This window comes from Salmo salar, chromosome ssa13, assembly GCF_905237065.1.
Source record: "Salmo salar chromosome ssa13, Ssal_v3.1, whole genome shotgun sequence".
Lineage (NCBI taxonomy): Eukaryota > Metazoa > Chordata > Actinopteri > Salmoniformes > Salmonidae > Salmo > Salmo salar.
Genome location: NC_059454.1, coordinates 35,741,901 through 35,760,938, shown reverse-complemented (window position 1 = coordinate 35,760,938; position 19,038 = coordinate 35,741,901). Strand labels below are relative to the sequence as shown.

The following is a 19,038-nucleotide window of genomic DNA, read 5'->3' as shown; positions in this document are numbered from 1 at the left end:
GATAATAAAGTGATGCTTTTCCATCCAGGTACAACAGGTTCTCCAGGAACACACCAAACAAGGAGAAGTAGTCTTATTGGTTCACAGAAGAGGTAAGAACATGAGCTAGTTTCCTGCAAACTTGTTCTCAAGAGTTGTATTTTATTTATGACTATATTCTCAGCCCAAGTGATGAATAGAGACTCAAAACATTTCTCAAGAATTCCTTTGTCTTTAGTGACGTTATTTCTCTTCTTCAGGTTCACACCGTTCTTCCATCTCCCCCAACTCTATGCAAAGAGTCCCCTCACCACTCCTCTGCCCCCATCCTCCACCCGTGGCGTCAGACAACAATCCTTCACCCCCTGCGGACGTCCTGATCCTACCCCGTCCCTCCTCCACCCCTCCTCCCCCGACCATGGTGCGCTCCTCTCTGGTCCAAAGCACCAGTTTCCTGGAGTCAGTCCCAGTCACCCTCACCATGGAACCCAAAGACTGGCTGAACGAGGGCATGGAGGATGAGGGGGACAGGGAGGTGGGGATCCCAGGACCAGGGCAGAAGGGAGGGGGACGGAACCGTGTGCCCCGGGGGTTTGATGTGGAGCTGAGGAGGAAGCCAGGAGAGGGGTTCGGATTTGTCATCGCTTCAGAGGATGTAGAGAACAGGAAAGGTGAGAACTGATTGATTTGTAGCAGAGCACTTGCCACGTTACGTCTTCTAATTGGTTGGATTGATGACTTACACTTTTCCCAATTTCCCCCCTCTCTTCAATGGTTAGGTATTGTAATGGAGTTACTGCAGAAAATAGGAAGCATACTTTTTAAGACCAAATCCCTTATCGTGTCCCTTAACAAATGTCATCGCCCAGTGAAAAGATGGCCTTCAGCTTGAAGAGAAAAGCTTCCCAATTGGCCGTACTGTTCTGTAGGATGTTGAATATATTATGATGGCTGCATGACAGTCACTGAGGCATGATGTTGAGTCATAGGTCTCTGTCACGTAAAGACAGACCTCCCCACCCCCAGTAGTCCCATGATGACATCATCCTGCTCGTTATGTATTTAGTATTTTGAACAGCACTACAGAGACTATGGAGTCAGAAAACACAGTAACAGTCCAATGACAGCATTTAATGTACTACGTGTATCATCATTATGCTAAAGCTGGGGTGTTGTGCTGCTTAATTCCTTGTGTGTGCGCACGTGTGTGTGTGCGCACGTGTGTGTGCGCGCGTGCGCATCCTTGTCTGTATCAAGGTGTTATGTTGTTGTTATAGGGTGTAATATTTTGTGTGGTGGTGCCCAAGTGTGCAAGTGCATTTGATTAATATTTGTTAGTGTGTGTGTGTGTGTGTGTGTGTGTGTGTGTGTGTGTGTGTGTGTGTGTGTGTGTGTGTGTGTGTGTGTGTGTGTGTGTGTGTGTGTGTGTGTGTGTGTGTATGGGTATCGCATGTGAACTCGCTGCACCTCATGAAAATCAATGGAATCGATAGTGAGATTATCCAGCGTGAAGCCCCATGCCACAGGGCTATTAGGAGCTAAGCCACATAGGGTTTTATATGTGTCAGTGCTCTTATCTAAATCAGCCTGTCAGCTCCATTTGCCTCCCACAGAATAACCTTCTGATATAACACACTGCTTTACACTCATAGTCTTAATGCTATTGTAACCCTACACAGTACACTGCATCTCTATCCCATTTAGTTAACAGCACAGGGATTCTTGAAAGTTAGATCAATCCTTGTCCGGCAGGGACATTTATTTTTATAGTTAACCATTTTTGATTTTGTTGCATTATTTAAGCTTACAAATTATATTTAGGGGAATTTGCTTTTGGAATTTTCTAAATATTTTCTATATTTTTCATTTCCACGTCGGCTCTATGCCCGTAATTACCCTTATCCGGAGCAAGGGATCCCAATTTCAAACCCTCCCAAAAAGTGTTTAAAATTCAACTGGCAATAATGAACATTATGTCACGATTATCGTCGGTGAAGGAGGACCAAAATGCAGCAGGACTGTGTTTGTTCATTTTGAACATTTATTAAATCAAAATGAACACAAAAACAACAAAACGATATACCGCCAGTCTTCTCAGGCTCATACATGCTAGACAAGAAACAATCTCCCACAAATACACAGACAAACACACCCAACTAATATAGGACTTCCAATCAAAGGCAACACCACACAGCTGCCTTCAATTGGAAGTCCACCCCAATTAACCAAACATAGACATACAACCAACTAGATCAACATAGAAATACGTAGACAAGGAACAGTGCCCAAAAACCCCGGAATACTAAATCAAATGCACTTTTTAGAAAAACACCACCCCGAGCCACATAAAACAAATACCCTCTGCCACGTCCTGACCAAACTACAATAATTATTAACCCTTATACTGGCCAGGACGTGACACATTAACTGAAAAATGATATTTGTAGTTTCTTGCAATAGCCCTCTCTGACTTTAAATAATATTTCTCTCAAAATTGTGATTTCTAAAAAATGTGTCTGGGGATTTGGTCAACCCAGTCAGATTTGTCTAAAATCCTAAATGAATCAGGAATGAACAGGGTCAGCGACACCACAGGGTCAGCGACGCCATCTTCATGTCTTCATTACATGTAGTGCAACAAGACCACTCATGGTCTGGAAAGTTCTCTACTTTTGATAGATTTCAAGAAATAATATTGAAATCACCATGGTCACAACCATAAACTGTCAACTCCATCTGCCTGATAGATTAAGATATGAATTTTGGTTCAAATATGTTTATTTTAATTAGGTTTTAGAGTCATGAAGCAACTGATGAAAAATACAATTGCTACTTTGTATACCACTTGAATGAAGAAGATAAATTCAATTTTTGTCAACTCCGTAAAACATCAACTCTGTCAGAATTTTGTCAAACATCAACTCCGTCAGGTTGTTGAAATCTCTGATAGAATGGTGATGTTTTAACTGGGGATTTTCAAATGAATCATTTTCTATATTTTACAAATGTTTAAATTGAACTTTTATTTTTAGAGGCAAAAATTTGTCTGTTTTAAGTATTTGTTGTCAACTCCGTCAGTGGCTTGTCAACTCCGTCACTGATGGCTAACTCCCTTAAGATACATTTTTGTTGTTGTCAATATTCAGAAAAAATATTTGAATCACTGTTCTGCAACATATGCTTAAACTATTGACGTGTTTGATGAGCTAGATCGGATCTAATGTTTGCTTTATAAATGTTGTTTTATGTTCTGAATCTAGAAAACATGCCAAAATGCTAACGACATTTGCCCTGGAACATTATATAGCACTATAAAATAAAACGTTTGAAGATTTGTATTGCATATTCGACGCGTACGAACACACGGGTGTGATCACTCTACAGTGGTCCCTGCAGCCTACGCTCAAACCGATGTGATTACAATTCATTACAATGTCTAGTTACGATTGATGCAACAGTCAGCGTTTGAGCTGGACATTTTGCACAAACACAGTCTTTACAACACTATGTCCTCAATGCGAGCAGTTTATTTCTGGATGCAGTGTTCAGACAGTCACAGAAGTAGCAACAACAACATTTGAGGGCCGCCACCGGGTTAACTTTCCTGTTGGGTAACAATCACATTTTGGAACAATGAGCGCTTTCTGACGTCACGTTCATAAAAGACTCACGCTGGTGGAACCGTTAGAGAAATTTGGAACGCACGCATGAAAAGGTTAAACACTTGTTGGGCAATAAATGTAAAAAGGAAATGCCTTTTATCTTGTCTGATGGAGTTGACATAAATCCAGTACTTTGCATTTTCTGAAAATATGAAATCATTATTAGGTTGTTCCTTTACATGGTGTGATAGCTGATACTTTGGTCTATCAAAATATATATTTCAAATGTTGTTAATATTAAGACAAATGTTTGTGAGAAAAAAGTCTCGTCTTTCAAGAATCTCTGAGCACAATGAAGCTAGTTTGTGTAATCATTATGGCTGTGAAGGGGAAAACATCCCACCTGATTAGCTATTAGCTAGAGGGCACTAATTATATAGCGTAAAACGTCAATTAAATGGCGAGTCTCAAATAGCCACCTGATTCTTTTAATAGCCAGGCAACAGCACACATTTCAGCAAATAAATGCCTGTTTCAAGTAAACACCAGGTGTAAATTAAATGTTTACAAGGTTACCATGAATTACCATGAATTGTTTACAAGGTTTGCCGTTTGCTTTGTTCCATAAAATAATTCAGTAATGGCTCGTAGAAATGATGGCAATCGTCCTTTTTTATCGGCAGTAAGAAACTGCTAACAGCTGAGAACTGCTGCTAGCTAACTTGCAAGCACAACAAATCAACAACTTAGGTTATTAGAATCAGGTGTGCTGGATGAGGATTGGAGTGAAAACCTACAGGACGGTAGCCCCCCGAGGAACAGGGCTGGAGAGCCCTGGTGTAGATGATAACACAGTATATTATCCATTCCATGTGATTCATTATCTCACTGGTCTCTCCTCTCTTTGTATTTGCCCATCTGACCATTCAACTCTAATGCAGTTCAATTTTCTTTATGGGCAAAGCTATCATACATTAATGTTGTCGTAGCAGGATTAAGGTTGTTGGTCTTTCGTTTTCTCGCCTCGGACAGGACAAAGGCTGTCTCTCGCTCCATTATCTTCTCTCTCACCCACATTTCACCCCTGTCTTATCTCAATAACTCTTCTCTCCCTCTCCATCCCTCCCTCTCTCTTTCTGTATCTCGCTCCTCCCATAATCTATTATTTTCTATATACCTCACCTCACTCTCCCTCTCGTGAGCACCCGCCCCCTCTATCGCTTTCCACACCCATTCGCTCTGCAGTAAAAGGGTTCAGTCTGGTTTCTCTAAAGATTAAAGCTCTCTCTCTCTCTCTCTCTCTCTCTCTCTCTCTCTCTCTCTCTCTCTCTCTCTCTCTCTCTCTCTCTCTCTGACTTCAGTGAGACGCTACGCTGAAGCTTTCCTCAGCAGAGCAACACCAGGGATATGTTTTAGTTCATTGTTTCCTATTGATCTCACTCCCATGCATTTGGATCTAAGCATCTCCTGGCTGTTTTAAGGGAATTCAGGATTTTCTTTGCGCTACGTATGTTATCCTAAGAGTCATGTTGGAAAGACTACAGTCTGCTTTGAAAACTGTCAAGGACTCCAAACGTAATTATGTTGCGTAGTTTACGTTTAATGCACTTAGCTTTGGATAGTGCTGGTATTTATATGTACGTGTTTTGGCTTTCTGGTTTCTGGTTGAATGCTGTCTGTCAAAGTTTGATGCTTTGCTTGAATTGTCACACTGTATGAGTGTGTGTGTGTGTGAGAGAGAGAATTTTGTTTAATTTAAATTAACATTACAGATTTGCACCAGATGCTGTCAATTAGTTCAACAACTGCAATATGTTTCTCGTCCTTTGTTTCCTCGAGCACCATTGGCGTTTGAGTCATTCATGGTATACTGTAAGCAGTAGCTTAAACAGTTGTTGTACTGTAATTGAGGATGTAATCCTACAAGTGGTTATAGTACTGGTAAAAGAATCCGTAGTAGTAACATTAGTAATTGCAACAGTAGTGGTAGTGTTAGCAGTTTAACAGTGGCAGCTTAGGTAGCAGCCAGCGGGTATGATAGTACAGTAGTACTGTAGTGATGGCAGTAGCAGGTTTAATAGTAACATCTGTTGACGTAGCTGCGTAGCAATCATGCTCGTTATCAGTTGTGCTAATAGCATTAGCAAGCATGTAACGTGCCCACTGCCTCTCCTGGCTTTAACATATTTCCTCTATATGCGGCCTGCGGTGCTGGAGGGATCTCTGCACTGCCTGATTGCCTGATGCATGGGAGCTGTAGAGGTACTGTTATCAGTACTGAGCGGTGATCAATGCAGCGCGTCACAGTCACAGTCAGTCTGCTCTGCTACTGGGCATACTTTACTGCAGTGGGATTACTACTGACAGACAGGAGAACAAGGAGAGCCAGAGGAAGTGTGTGTGTGTGTGTGTGTGTGTGTGTGTGTGTGTGTGTGTGTGTGTGTGTGTGTGTGTGTGTGTGTGTGTGTGTGTGTGTGTGTGTGCGTGTGCATGCATTATGCATGATAACACTATCTTATAAAACTCTGCTCTGATTTGACCTGATTGCAGTTTCATGCCTGGGTCACCCAGATTGTACTCAGATCTGGAGAGAGAACTTAGTCCTTTGACTAATTTAAAACAATGATTATCCGGATGTGATCCCCCGCACACCACATCTGCCTGACTATCATAGTCTGGGATTACACTCTTGTTGATTGTACAATAACAACGGGACAGATCAGGAAGTACTTAGTGTATGGTTTTCATACTAAGACTAGGAGGAGGGAAGGGGAGAGAGTGTGGCATCTCTGATGCATGGGTATCTGTCTCTGGGTGTTGATGTTGTCTGATTGGTTATATAATGACGATGGCAACACAGGACAGCCAGCCGTCACCACCCACAGCCCAGTACACCTAGGAGAGAGAGGGGGGCTTTGAGAGACGGCGGAGGCAGGCACAAGGGTGTTACTGTATGGCAGGGTGAGGGAGACGAGGAGGAGGGAGAGAGGAGGGATAGAGAGAAAGGGAGGAGGGAAGAAGAGAGAGAGAGGAGGGAAGGAGGATGGTCCTGTAAGAAGCTTTTCAAATCAAATCAAATTCTATAGGTCACATCCACATATTTAGCAGATGTTATTGCGGGTGTAGCGAAATGTTTGTGTTCCTGGCTCCAACAGTGCAGGAGTATCTAACAATTCACAACAATACACACAAATCTAAAGTAAAAGAATCGAGTTAAGAAATATATAAATATTAGGATGAGCAATATCGGAGGGCTTTGACTAAAATACAGTAGAATAGAATACAGTATAAACATATGAAATGAGTAAAGCAGTATGTAAACATTATTAAAGTGACTAGTGTTCCATTGTTAAAGTGACCAGTGATTCCATGTCTATGTACAGTTGAAGTCGGAAGTTTACATACACTTAGGTTGGAGTCATTAAAACTCGTTTTTCAACCACTCCACAAATTTCTTGTTAACAAACTATAGTTTTGGCAAGTCGGTTAGGACATCTACTTTGTGCATGACACAAGTCATTTTTCCAACAGTTGTTTACAGACAGATTATTTCACTTATAATGCACTGTATTACAGTTCCAGAAGTTTACATACACTAAGTTGACTGTGCCTTTCAACAGCTTGGAAAATTACAGAAAATAATGTCATGGCTTTAGAAGCTTCTGATAGGCTAATTGACATCATTTGAGTCAATTGGAGGTATACCTGTGGATGTATTTCAAGGCCTACCTTCAAACTCAGTGACTCTTTGCTTGATATCATGGGAAAATCAAAAGGAATCAGCCAAGACCTCAGAAAAAGAATTGTAGACTTCCCCAAGTCTGGTTCATCCTTGGTCGCAAATGGGTCTTCCAAATGAACAATGACCCCAAGCATACTTCCAAAGTTGTGGCAAAATGGCTTAAGGACAACAAAGTCAAGGTATTGGAGTGGCCATCACAAAGCCCTGACCTCAATCCCATAGAAAATGTGTGGGTAGAACTGAAAAAGCGTGTGCCAGCAAGGAGGCCTACAAACCTGACTCAGTTACACCAGCTCTGTCGGGAGGAATGGGCCAAAATTCACCCAACTTATTGTGGGAAGCTTGTGGAAGGCTACCCAATACTAATTGAGTTTATGTAAACTTCTGACCCACTGGGAATGTGATGAAAGAAATAAAAGCTGAAATAAATCATTTTCTCTACTATTATTCTGACATTTCACATTCTTAATATAAAATGGTGATCCTAACTGACCTAAGACAGGGAATTCTTACTAGGATTAAATGTCAGGAATTGTGAAAAACTGAGTTTAAATGTATTTGGCTAAAGTGTATGTAAACTTCTGACTTCAACTGTATATAGGACTCAGGGTTGAGTAACCGGGTGGTAGGCGGCTAGTGATGGCTATTTAACAGTCTGATGGCCTTGAGATAGAAGCTGTTTTTCAGTCTCTTGGTCCCAGCTTTGATGCACCTGTACTGACCTCGCCTTCTGCATGATAGCGGGGTGAACAGGCCGTGGTTCGGATGGTTGATGTCCTTGATGATCTTTTTGGCCTTCCTGTGACATCGGGTGATGTAGTTGTCCTGGAGGTCAGGCAGTGTGCCCCTGGTGATGCATTGGGCAGACCGCACCGCCCTTTGGAGAGCCCTGCAGTTGCGGGAAGTGCAGTTGCCGTACCAGGCGGTGATACAGCCCGACAGGATGCTCTCAATTGTGCATCTCTAAGGGTTTTTTAGGGTTTTAGGGGCCAAGCTGAATTTCTATAGCCTCCTGAGGTTGAAGAGGCGCTGTTGCGCCTTCTTCACCACGCTGTCTGTGTGGGTGGACCTTTTCAGATCGTCTGTGATGTGTACGCCGAGGAACTTGAAGCTTTTCCCCTTCTCTACTGTGGTCCCATCGATGTTGATAGGGGCGTGCTCTCTCTGTTGTTTCCTGAAGTCCACGATCAGCTCCTTCATTTTGTTGATGTTGAGGGAGAGGTTATTTTCCTGGCATCTGACCTCCTCCCTGTATGCTGTCTCGTCATTGTTGGTAATCAGGCCTGGGGTCGGCCCGTCAGGAAGTTCAGGACCCAGTTGCACAGGGCAGGGTTCAAAACCAGGGCCTCAGAGCTTAATGATGAGCTTGGAGGGTACTATGGTGTTGAAGGCTGAGCTGTAGTCAATGAACAGCATTCTTACATAGGTATTCCTCTTGTCCAGATGGGATAGGGCAGTGTGCAGTGCGATGGCAATGCATCGTCTGTGGATCTATTGGGGCGGTAGGCAAATTGGAGTGAGTCTAGGCTGTCAGGTAAGATCCTTAACTAGCCTCTCAATATGATCCTTAACTAGTCTTTTAGCTGAGTTAGTTTAGGAGATTAATGAATGAAGCCAATGGGTTAATTTTCGTGATTTCAGTGAATTATTGCGACATACTTTTTAACGATATTGGTTCAGTTTTTAGGGTTGAGATTGCATTTTTCATGGAAACAGACATGACATTTTATAACGGATTATCCATTTCCCATGTCAATCCTCAGTTATGATCTAACATTTTTTCAGAGAAGCACAAACACACACACACACACACACACACACACACACACACACACACACACACACACACACACACACACACACACACACACACACACACACCATGGGCCACCTTAGCTGCAGTCTGTGTCTCTGATGTTGTGCATGACAGTGAGGGTGAGTCAATGCAGTGTGAGTGATATTTTGTAAGCTGAGTTGAGGGAGGTGGGGCTTGGAAATGCTGGACAGTGTTCTTCTCACAGTCAGGGAAAATGTCAGCCAAGCACAAACATCATAGACTGAATAAAGTGTGTGTGTGTGTGTGTGTGTGTGTGTGTGTGTGTGTGTGTGTGTGTGTGTGTGTGTGTGTGTGTGTGTGTGTGTGTGTGTGTGTGTGTGTGTGTGTGTGTGTGTGTGTGCGTGTGTGTATATGAAAGAGAGAGTGTATTTAAATAGGTCAGTATAGACCAGGTTACTGTCCTTTGCTAATTGTAGGCTAATTATGCAACCCATTTCTTGCCTACAGTTTAGAAAAGGACTGCAGTATTGGGATAGCGAAATGGACAGAGGGAATTATTACATTATGTATAGAGTTTATAAGAGTCAACCATTCTTTGCTTGTCTCTGGTACTAAAAAAGGTTGAAACACACACAGTTAGAAGACATGTCATGCTTGAAAATGTTGTCAAATGAATAAGGGCAAAAGCTTGTCCTTGGCGTGTCAGGGGGATGGAGCGATAGGCTGATTGATGGGGAAATGAAGGAGGAGAGGAGAGCTTTGGAGATGGGAAGAGGGAGAGTGTACAGACTAAGTGCAGTCATTTATTATATAGCCCTGCCAAAAACAGCATAGGCTTAATTACAGCTTGTTTTGAGGGATTCTGGCCAGAACCAGGATGATTTAGATCCCCTCTCTCTGTTCCCACGTGTCCCTTTTAGATGACCTCACTCAATAGCTCTTCACTCTAATTAGCAACCAATTCAAACAAAAATACAAGTATTGGTGAGAAACAGGTTAGTGTCAATCTCTCTCTTCAAGCGTTAAGGTTTCTACTGTATCTACAAGTTTCTACTGTACTTCAACCATTGGTTTGGTGTCTGAGATTTGAGGAACATGTGCTCTTGTATGATCCTGTATGATACAGGTCTAATTAGGGGTTTATGAGATGGTGGAACTGTGGAACTTCAATTTATCTCTCTCTCTCTCTCTCTCTCTCTCTCTCTCTCTCTCTCTCTCCAGCCGCCTCCCTCCTCCCTCACCGGTTCGTGACGGTGCGTCGGGGCAGTCCTTCGGCGAGGAGCGGTCAGATCCGGCCCGGTGACCGGTTGGAGGCGGTCGATGGGCGTTCTGTGGTGACCCTACCCCACCGGGAGCTCGCCCATATCCTGCGCCGAGCTGGAAACACCCTACGCCTCACCATCATCCCCCGTCCTAGCACCTGTGAGTACCTAGAAACACACCTGTATATACAAACATATCTACACACACACAGCCTATACACTCACATTTAAGAAGAAAATAAACTCATCACCTCCCCATTCTAGTTCACACGGTCACTAAGACACTGTCAATGTTCTCTGTGTGTACATGCATCCAGTACCTGTTTACTCTCTGTCTTCATTGACATGCTAACCTCACCCCTCCTCTCTCTCAGACTCATCCAGCCTATCGGAGACCGCAGACTATGACCCCAATTACAGAAGCAGAAAAGGGCACAGGTCACGAACCAAGGTGAGGGCAGAGGCCATCCATCCATTATGTGTGTCTGTGTGAGTGTATAATGTCCTCGGGTCCGTGGCTCCTTTCCACAGAGACACTCGCTTTCACCGTTTCTCTGTCTGTGTATCTTTCTCTCCTCCGGAGACTGATATGCACCTCTCTCTCTCTCTCCCTCTCTGTTTCTTCTTTAGCATGACTCTAGGTATTACAGTGTGGATCTGGACCGCGGCCCAACAGGTTTTGGGTTCAGTCTGCGGGGGGGAAATGAGTACAACATGAGTCTGTACGTACTGGGACTGATGGAGGGAGGACCTGCCTCACGCAGCCACAAAATACAGGTGAGTGTATTGTTTTAGAATGTCGGACCAACCGAAGGTACCTCTTTACAGAAGCGTTGTCTAATGTTTCCCTGTAAAACTGTAAGTTACCTCAACTTGAGGACTGTGCTGTAACTGTGTGCTGTAGGTGAGTGACCAGTTGGTGGAGATCAACGGGGACAGCACAGCAGGGATGACCCACAGCTTGGCTGTAGAGCAGATACGCAGGGGAGGACACCGCATACACCTGGTGCTAAAGAAAGGCAACGGATACGTACCAGATTACGGTAAGACACAGAAAAGGACCGGGGGGTAGAAGTTGGAAGCACTGTAAAACCCCAGAGACACTCCTCCCACAGCACAAACTGTCACTCAGTTTCACTTGATTTTAACAGACTAGGTGGGATGAGGACTGAGGATAAGGTGGCGGGAGACTAGAGAGAATCAGGACATTCAACTGAGCATAACCACTAGAGAATCTACCTCAAACTTTCAAACTTCTGTTGTTTATCTCTCTTGGCTGTATTATATCTCTCTTGGGTGTATTATATCTCTCTTGGGTGTATTATATCTCTCTTGGGTGTATTATATCTCTCTTGGGTGTATTATATCTCTCTTGGATGTATTATATCTCTCTTGGGTGTATTATATCTCTCTTGGGTGTATTATATCTCTCTTGGGTGTATTATATCTCTCTTGGGTGTATTATATCTCTCTTGGGTGTATTATATCTCTCTTGGGTGTATTATATCTCTCTTGGCTGTATTATACACTGCTCAAAAAAATAAAGGGAACACTTAAACAACACAATGTAACTCCAAGTCAATCACACTTCTGTGAAATCAAACTGTCCACTTAGGAAGCAACACTGATTGACAATAAATTTCACATGCTGTTGTGCAAATGGAATAGACAACAGATGGAAATTATAGGCAATTAGCAAGACACCCCCAATAAAGGAGTGGTTCTGCAGGTGGGGACCACAGACAACTTCTCAGTTCCTATGCTTCCTGGATGATGTTTTGGTCACTTTTGAATGCTGGCGGTGCTTTCACTCTAGTGGTAGCATGAGACGGAGTCTACAACCCACACAAGTGGCTCAGGTAGTGCAGCTCATCCAGGATGGCACATCAATGCGAGCTGTGGAAAGAAGGTTTGCTGTGTCTGTCAGCGTAGTGTCCAGAGCATGGAGGCGCTACCAGGAGACAGGCCAGTACATCAGGAGACGTGGAGGAGGCCATAGGAGGGCAACAACCCAGCAGCAGGACCGCTACCTCCGCCTTTGTGCAAGGAGGAGCAGGAGAAGCACTGCCAGAGCCCTGCAAAATGACCTCCAGCAGGCCACAAATGTGCATGTGTCTGCGCAAACAGTCAGAAACAGACTCCATGAGGGTGGTATGAGGGCCCGACGTCCACAGGTGGGGGTTGTGCTTACAGCCCAACACCGTGCAGGACGTTTGGCATTTGCCAGAGAACACCAAGATTGGCAAATTCGCCACTGGCGCCCTGTGCTCTTCACAGATGAAAGCAGGTTCACACTGAGCACGTGACAGACGTGACAGAGTCTGGAGACGCCGTGGAGAACGTTCTGCTGCCTGCAACATCCTCCAGCATGACCGGTTTGGCGGTGGGTCAGTCATGGTGTGGGGTGGCATTTCTTTGGGGGGCCGCACAGCCCCCCATGTGCTCGCCAGAGGTAGCCTGACTGCCATTAGGTACCGAGATGAGATCCTCAGACCCCTTGTGAGACCATATGCTGGTGCGGTTGGCCCTGGGTTCCTCCTAATGCAAGACAATGCTAGACCTCATGTGGCTGGAGTGTGTCAGCAGTTCCTGCAAGAGGAAGGCATTGATGCTATGGACTGGCCCGCCTGCTCCCCAGACCTGAATCCAATTGAGCACATCTGGGACATCATGTCTCGCTCCATCCACCAACGCCACGTTGCACCACAGACTGTCCAGGAGTTGGCGGATGCTTTAGTCCAGGTCTGGGAGGAGATCCCTCAGGAGACCATCCGCCACCTCATCAGGAGCATGCCCAGGCGTTGTAGGGAGGTCATACAGGCAGGTGGAGGCCACACACACTACTGAGCTTCATTTTGACTTGTTTTAAGGACATTACATCAAAGTTGGATCAGCCTGTAGTGTGGTTTTCCACTTTAATTTGGAGTGTGACTCCAAATCCAGACCTCCATGGGTTGATAAATTGGATTTCCATTGATTATTTTTGTGTGATTTTGTTGTCAGCACATTCAACTATGTAAAGAAAAAAGTATATAATAAGATTATTTATTTAATTCAGATCTAGGATGTGTTGTTTAAGTGTTCCCTTTATTTTTTTGAGCAGTAGGTATCTCTTGGGTGTATCACCTCTTTAGCTTCTACTAAATTACGAACAACGCTTTTTTTTTTCTCATTTTGGGGCTTTCCTTCCTTTTATTATTTCTCTTATTTTCTTGGGATTCATTCTTTGAACCCTCCATCTCTCACCTTCCCTCTTACCTCCCCACCACGTTTTCCTTTGTTCTCTCTTTATTTCCTGTCTTCTTTCCCTGTTTTCATTTTACTCCACATCTTTCTCTTCTTCTTTGCTCTTCCTCCATTCCTCTTCTCTCCCCGTCAGTGGAGCTGTCCAGTCTGTCTCTATGTATGACCAACTCCAAGCTAGGCGAGCCTTGCTTCTATGTCATCGGCCGGACAGAGAATACGCGGTTGGTAATCGTTCCTGTTAGTCCTCCATTTATTTGTCTCCTTACATTCCTCTCCTCCTCAATCCCTATCTTGTCTTTACTGTTGTCTTTAATGTCGTCTCTATTATGTCTCTGCTGTTGTCTTTACTGTTGTCTCTACTGTTGTCATTGTTGAAAATACCTTTTGTGTACTGTGCGTTGAAACCCTCATTGTGAGACCATGATCATCCACATGCTGAAATGTTGAGACAGGGGTATAACTAATGACTCAAACCTCAGTTTTAACGAGAAAACAAATGGCCAGTTAAGTCAATGAGAACAATATCCCTTGGTTGAATTGATTCGTGTGCCACTAGAATCTTCTAAGTGTTGCTCAATGCAGAAGAGAGCTAGTGATCTCTATGCTTCAACAATGCAGGAGACATTTGCATGAGAGCACACAACGTTGATATACTGTAATGGTTATAACGAAGGGTTACCTGGAGGTCAGGAAAGTAGCAGCTGTTGAGACAACACAATCTACACACATACAGCTACAGTTTCTTACAAGGATTCCCTGTGAACTCTGGAGTTCCTCTACAGTGGTTATGTAACATCACCTGCTTCTCTAACTCTCCTCATTCTCTCCACCTGTTCAATGTGTTCTCTTTGTTCCCTACTTCCTGGGTTCCTCCCTGTGTGTTCATCAGGCCGTGAGCGCAGAGTCCCCTCCCCCTTCCTCCCGCTGCAGCACCCCGAGGAGCAGAGTGTGGCTGCAGTAGACCTGGCCCGCCGGGCGAGCCGCAGCTACAGGTCCAAGGTGAAGAAGCGGGGGAGGTCTTCGAAAGGGAGAGAAAAGAAGAAGAAAGGAAGTAGGTCAGGGAGAGGCAGAAGCAGCAGCTCAGAGGGAGAGGAAGGAGCAGGGGAAGTTGGACACAGCCTTGATTCAGACCCTGGTCCTGAGAGACAGGAGGAGGAGGACAGTGAGACAGGAGGCAGCGGCCTGAGAGAGAGGACTCAGGTGAGAGGGAGGGATAGCAGGAGGAAGAACAGGAACAAGGGAGGCTCTCACAGTTTACCCAGAGATGCCCTGAGGAAACATAACAACGATAACATACACATAGAGGCAGAGAGGGGGAATGAGAGAGGGAGGGAGAGAGAGAGGAGGAGAGATAGAAAAAGGAAAAGCAAGAGTGAGGAGAGGGTCAGGAAGAGGGAGAACAACGGGAAAACAGAGGAAGAGGAGGAGGTGAAGGAAAGAGAGGAGAAGAAGGATGTGGAGGAAGAAGAGGTTGAAGAGGAGGAGGAAGATGAAGAGGAGGAAGAAGCTTATCTCCCCATTACTAACAAAAGGCTGCCCAGGCCAAAGCAAGACTGGGAGGAAGAGGATGTGGAAGAGAGGGAGAGGAAAAGGAGAGAATGGGACATGGAAAGAGAAAGGGAGTTGGAGAGTGAGAGATTGAGGGACAGAGAGTGGGAGAGGGAGGATGGGAGGTTGAGGGAGATACAGTGGGAGATGAAGAGGATACATGATGAGGAGAGAGAAAGGTCTCAATCCCTAAACAACCTGCTCTCCTTGGAGTCTCGCGTGGCCTCTCCACTACAGAGAGATCCCTTCTCCTTCCTAACTCCCTCCTCTGAGCTGGAGTATGCAGAGTCAGTAACCAGCCACTCAGATGGCAGTGTGTATGCTGCCAGTGTCTCTGGCCTCTCGCTGGCCCTCACAGAGGGGTCTGTTCTGGGGACCCCGGCCCTGCTGCTCCCAGGCCCCTGGCTCAAACCCAGCCAACAGAGGATCACTGAGGTCATACAGGAGAACAGGCTTGCAGGAGAACAGAGAAAAAGAGGGAGAGGAAGGGGAAGAGGAGTCATGGAAGAATCGGGAATATAGATAGCAAAGCAAAAGTATACATGCTGTTTGAGGAAACTGTTATTATATCAAGAGTTCATGATCAAGAAGAGTACCAAACTGTATCCCCTCTCACATACCGGTATATGCTTGCTTTTTAAAACTATACTCAACACAGTTTGTTTTATTGGGATGCTTTTGATATGTCATATTATTTAGTAATATTCTTTGTGCCTTTTGACAGCTGGTTTCTGACTGATGTTACTGTTGACAATGTTCATTTGTAAATATTTTAAGATGTTCCAGTGGAACAAAAATCAGTTTCTCTCTTCTCCTCTGTGGAAATCCTTTCTGTACACAGCACCTTTCTCTGCTCTCCTTCAGGAGTTGCAATACAATTGTCCTCCTGCAGTTTTTAGGAACTGGCATGGTCTTTCTCTCTGTAGTGATACATGCCACTGTACTTAAGTATTGGAGTTTCAGTTCCCTTCCACTGTAGATAGAGAGACAGCATAATACCTCATGATACTGAGCAATAATATGCAACAATCCCAGGCTCCACTTTGTCCAGGGAATGTGAAGGGAAGGGGTGGTATTGTATAGTACCTGCAACTCCTACTGTCCATCCAACTGTTCTGACATAGATGCTGTTGTGTGTGTTCATTTGATTGTGATGACTTTCAGAGGACCGTGACTTTGACAGCCAGTTTGTGCTGTGTGTGCAATCTATATACTGTCTAAATATTTGTATTAAATACATATCTAAATGCTATTGTATATACAATATTTAATGGAGCCCTGAATAGTATTGTTGGTTCTGTGAAATATAATAATACATATAAAAGATAAAGGCTACTGAAAACATTTTAATCAACATTATAGACTTGGGATTTCATGTTATTGAAATTAATGTTGTGATATTGGTTAAGTATCAGGGTAAACCCTTCTATCAAACAAATCTTACCAAAGTAATACAGCATGCATAAATATTTAAATTGTCAAAATGTTATTTCCTGGAAATAAGAACAGAGCCACTATTTATTCTACAGTAGTGCTGTGCCCTCTTCAATAGTGGTGGAGAGTTGACTCCAAAAGAGTTGATTCCTTGACCACAGAGTCAGAGTCGACTCTTAAAATCCCAGTAGGGTCATACCTTATCATGCCACTGACGCTGTGAGACATACGAGATGAGACAGGATGTATGTTACCTCCACCAACAGTGTGTGTGGTGTCTCTCTTGTCGTGATGGTGTGTTTTGTCCTACATTTTATTTTATTTTGTATTTTTAATCCTAGCCCCCGTCCCCGCAGGAGGCCTTTTTCCTTTTAGTAGGCCGTCATTGTAAATAAGAATTTGTTCTTAACTGACTTGCCTACTTAAATAAAGGTTAAAAAACAATAAAAATACTAGCTAGCTGCACAAGCAACCGTGGTTAACACTACTCCCTGGACCAGAGCTAGTGTTCACAGACAACACGGCGTCAGCACACATAATCTGCAGCGAGATGCTTCAAAAAATCATAGAGTCGTTCAAAGAAATGTGCCGTGGGAACTAGGCTGATGTTGGCTACTGGTTAAGCCTAGAATATTTTGGTTATTAGTGTCAAATGGCTCCATATGCATTGCTAATCAATCACCCAGTTCAGCGCACACACTCTGACATTGCAGCTGTAGCTAATTTGAGCTAATTTTGGAATGTTTTGTCAAATTGAAGTCGGAGTCGAGAAAGAGCCGACTCCAACCGCTCGGATAGCAGGAGTCGGAGTCGGATTCAACTCCCAAAATCCCGGAGTCGTTCACCACTACTCTTAAGTGCCACTTGCAGTTGCCTTGGTAACCAAACCCATACTGAACCATTAAGCTGGCTCATACTGTGTATGTGGCATTTGGATAATGAATGAGTAGTGAGTGTGTCGTTATAGTCCCCTGTCATGACTAAAATGATCAAATATCTACGTATTTTTCTTGTCTATTGATCTTCAGTAAAAACAGCCAACGGCTCCTGACATTGAGTTATCTGAATAAATAAAGGACAATATATTAAATCAATCTGTCATTGCTTTGCCAAACAATTGGTAACTGGTAAGCCAGTTATGGGAGTTAGGGCCCAAATAGGATATTTTTGTACAGATGTATTTTTTAAATCCCCAGGTATTGAGATATATAATCGATAAACCAATATATATATTAAGTTAAAGGACTGAAAATGAAATACAGGAAGACACATATTGCTTTCAATTGACATTCTATTCAAGACATTTGGAGATGGCGCTGTCTGCATTGAATTATCTGACCCACCGAAACAGTGTTGTGAGGGAAGCAACTGAGTATGTATAAATTAAGATGTCTAATTTTAGATACAGTTTTTACATTCTTTTTCTCATGCCAATGGAAAAAAAGCAGAGGTGTCACTTCACAACTGGCACAGCACATCTCCAGTGTAAACCAGAACATGAATAAATGATTACACATCAGCACATGACTACCAAACCAGTCCAGTTAAGCTCCATTTTTTATTGAGACTGTTGTTGTTACTGTTGTAACTTATGTTTTTGAATGCTTCTTCTTTTCATTTTCATAAAGAAGATAATAGCCAATAAATTGTTAACAAACTTAAAATAAACTGCTAATAAAATATTTATATTACTTTACATCATTTTCTCATCTATTTTGACAATACTTGTGTGAGTATGAGACGAGGTTCATTGAGAAGATGTTTTCTACTTAAAGCAGTAGATGGCAGTAAAATTTGGTACAGTGCGGAGGGTGAGGGTGGAAATGCATCTAAAAAAGTGTGTGTGTGCATGTGTGTGTGTGTGTGTGTACGTGCGTGTGTTTTCATCCATCTTATCTTTGGTATCACTGCAGGGCAGTGCTTCAGAGCACATAAGAACCCTGTTCTCCTCTACCCTGTACTGAAGTTGACAGCCATCAAATCAACATAATCCCCACTGAGTCAGAGTTGAGACTCATAGAGGGTTACAAACAAACGAGAGATAAAAACAAGTAGCAGAAGAGAGCTGGAAAGGAAGATGGCATAGAGAGATACAGTATATGGGAGTGAAAAAGGAGAGAAATTGGAATGAGAGATGTATAGCAGGAGTGAAAGGGGGAGAGAGGTGGGGTCTGAATAGCTTCAGTGTTAGCATGGCAGATGGAGTATGTATGGGAATGTTTAGATGCGCCTGGAAAGAGAATGCATGAGAGGGAGAGGAGGAACAGGGCACACAGTGTGTGTGTGTGTGTGTGTGTGTGTGTGTGTGTGTGTGTGTGTGTGTGTGTGTGTGTGTGTGTGTGTGTGTGTGTGTGTGTGTGTGTGTGTGTGTGGCAGATGTATGAGTATCAGGAAAAGGCAAATGGCTGATCCTTTAGTAACACATGAATGATTTACCAGGCTCTGTGG

The 19,038-nt window shown here is 43.6% G+C and overlaps 1 protein-coding gene across 5 annotated transcripts in view; it reads left to right on the top strand.

Annotated features, from left to right (window-relative positions):
* Positions 1 to 18,286, top strand: part of LOC106567236 (membrane-associated guanylate kinase, WW and PDZ domain-containing protein 1) — a 49,432-nt gene extending 31,146 nt beyond the window's left edge. For 4 of the 5 annotated variants that reach the window (XM_014136282.2, XM_014136279.2, XM_014136280.2 and 1 more), the window contains exons 11-17: positions 29 to 92; positions 240 to 650; positions 10,322 to 10,522; positions 10,737 to 10,813; positions 10,993 to 11,139; positions 11,267 to 11,405; positions 14,498 to 18,286. In XM_014136282.2, the coding sequence (XP_013991757.1) occupies positions 29 to 92; positions 240 to 650; positions 10,322 to 10,522; positions 10,737 to 10,813; positions 10,993 to 11,139; positions 11,267 to 11,405; positions 14,498 to 15,678 (2,220 nt within the window). In that variant the 3' untranslated portion in view covers positions 15,679 to 18,286. Of the gene's footprint in view, positions 1 to 28; positions 93 to 239; positions 651 to 10,321; positions 10,523 to 10,736; positions 10,814 to 10,992; positions 11,140 to 11,266; positions 11,406 to 13,741; positions 13,830 to 14,497 lie in introns of all 5 variants that reach the window. The other variant, XM_014136283.2, reaches the window with a different exon arrangement.
* Positions 18,287 to 19,038: the final 752 nt, after the last annotated feature.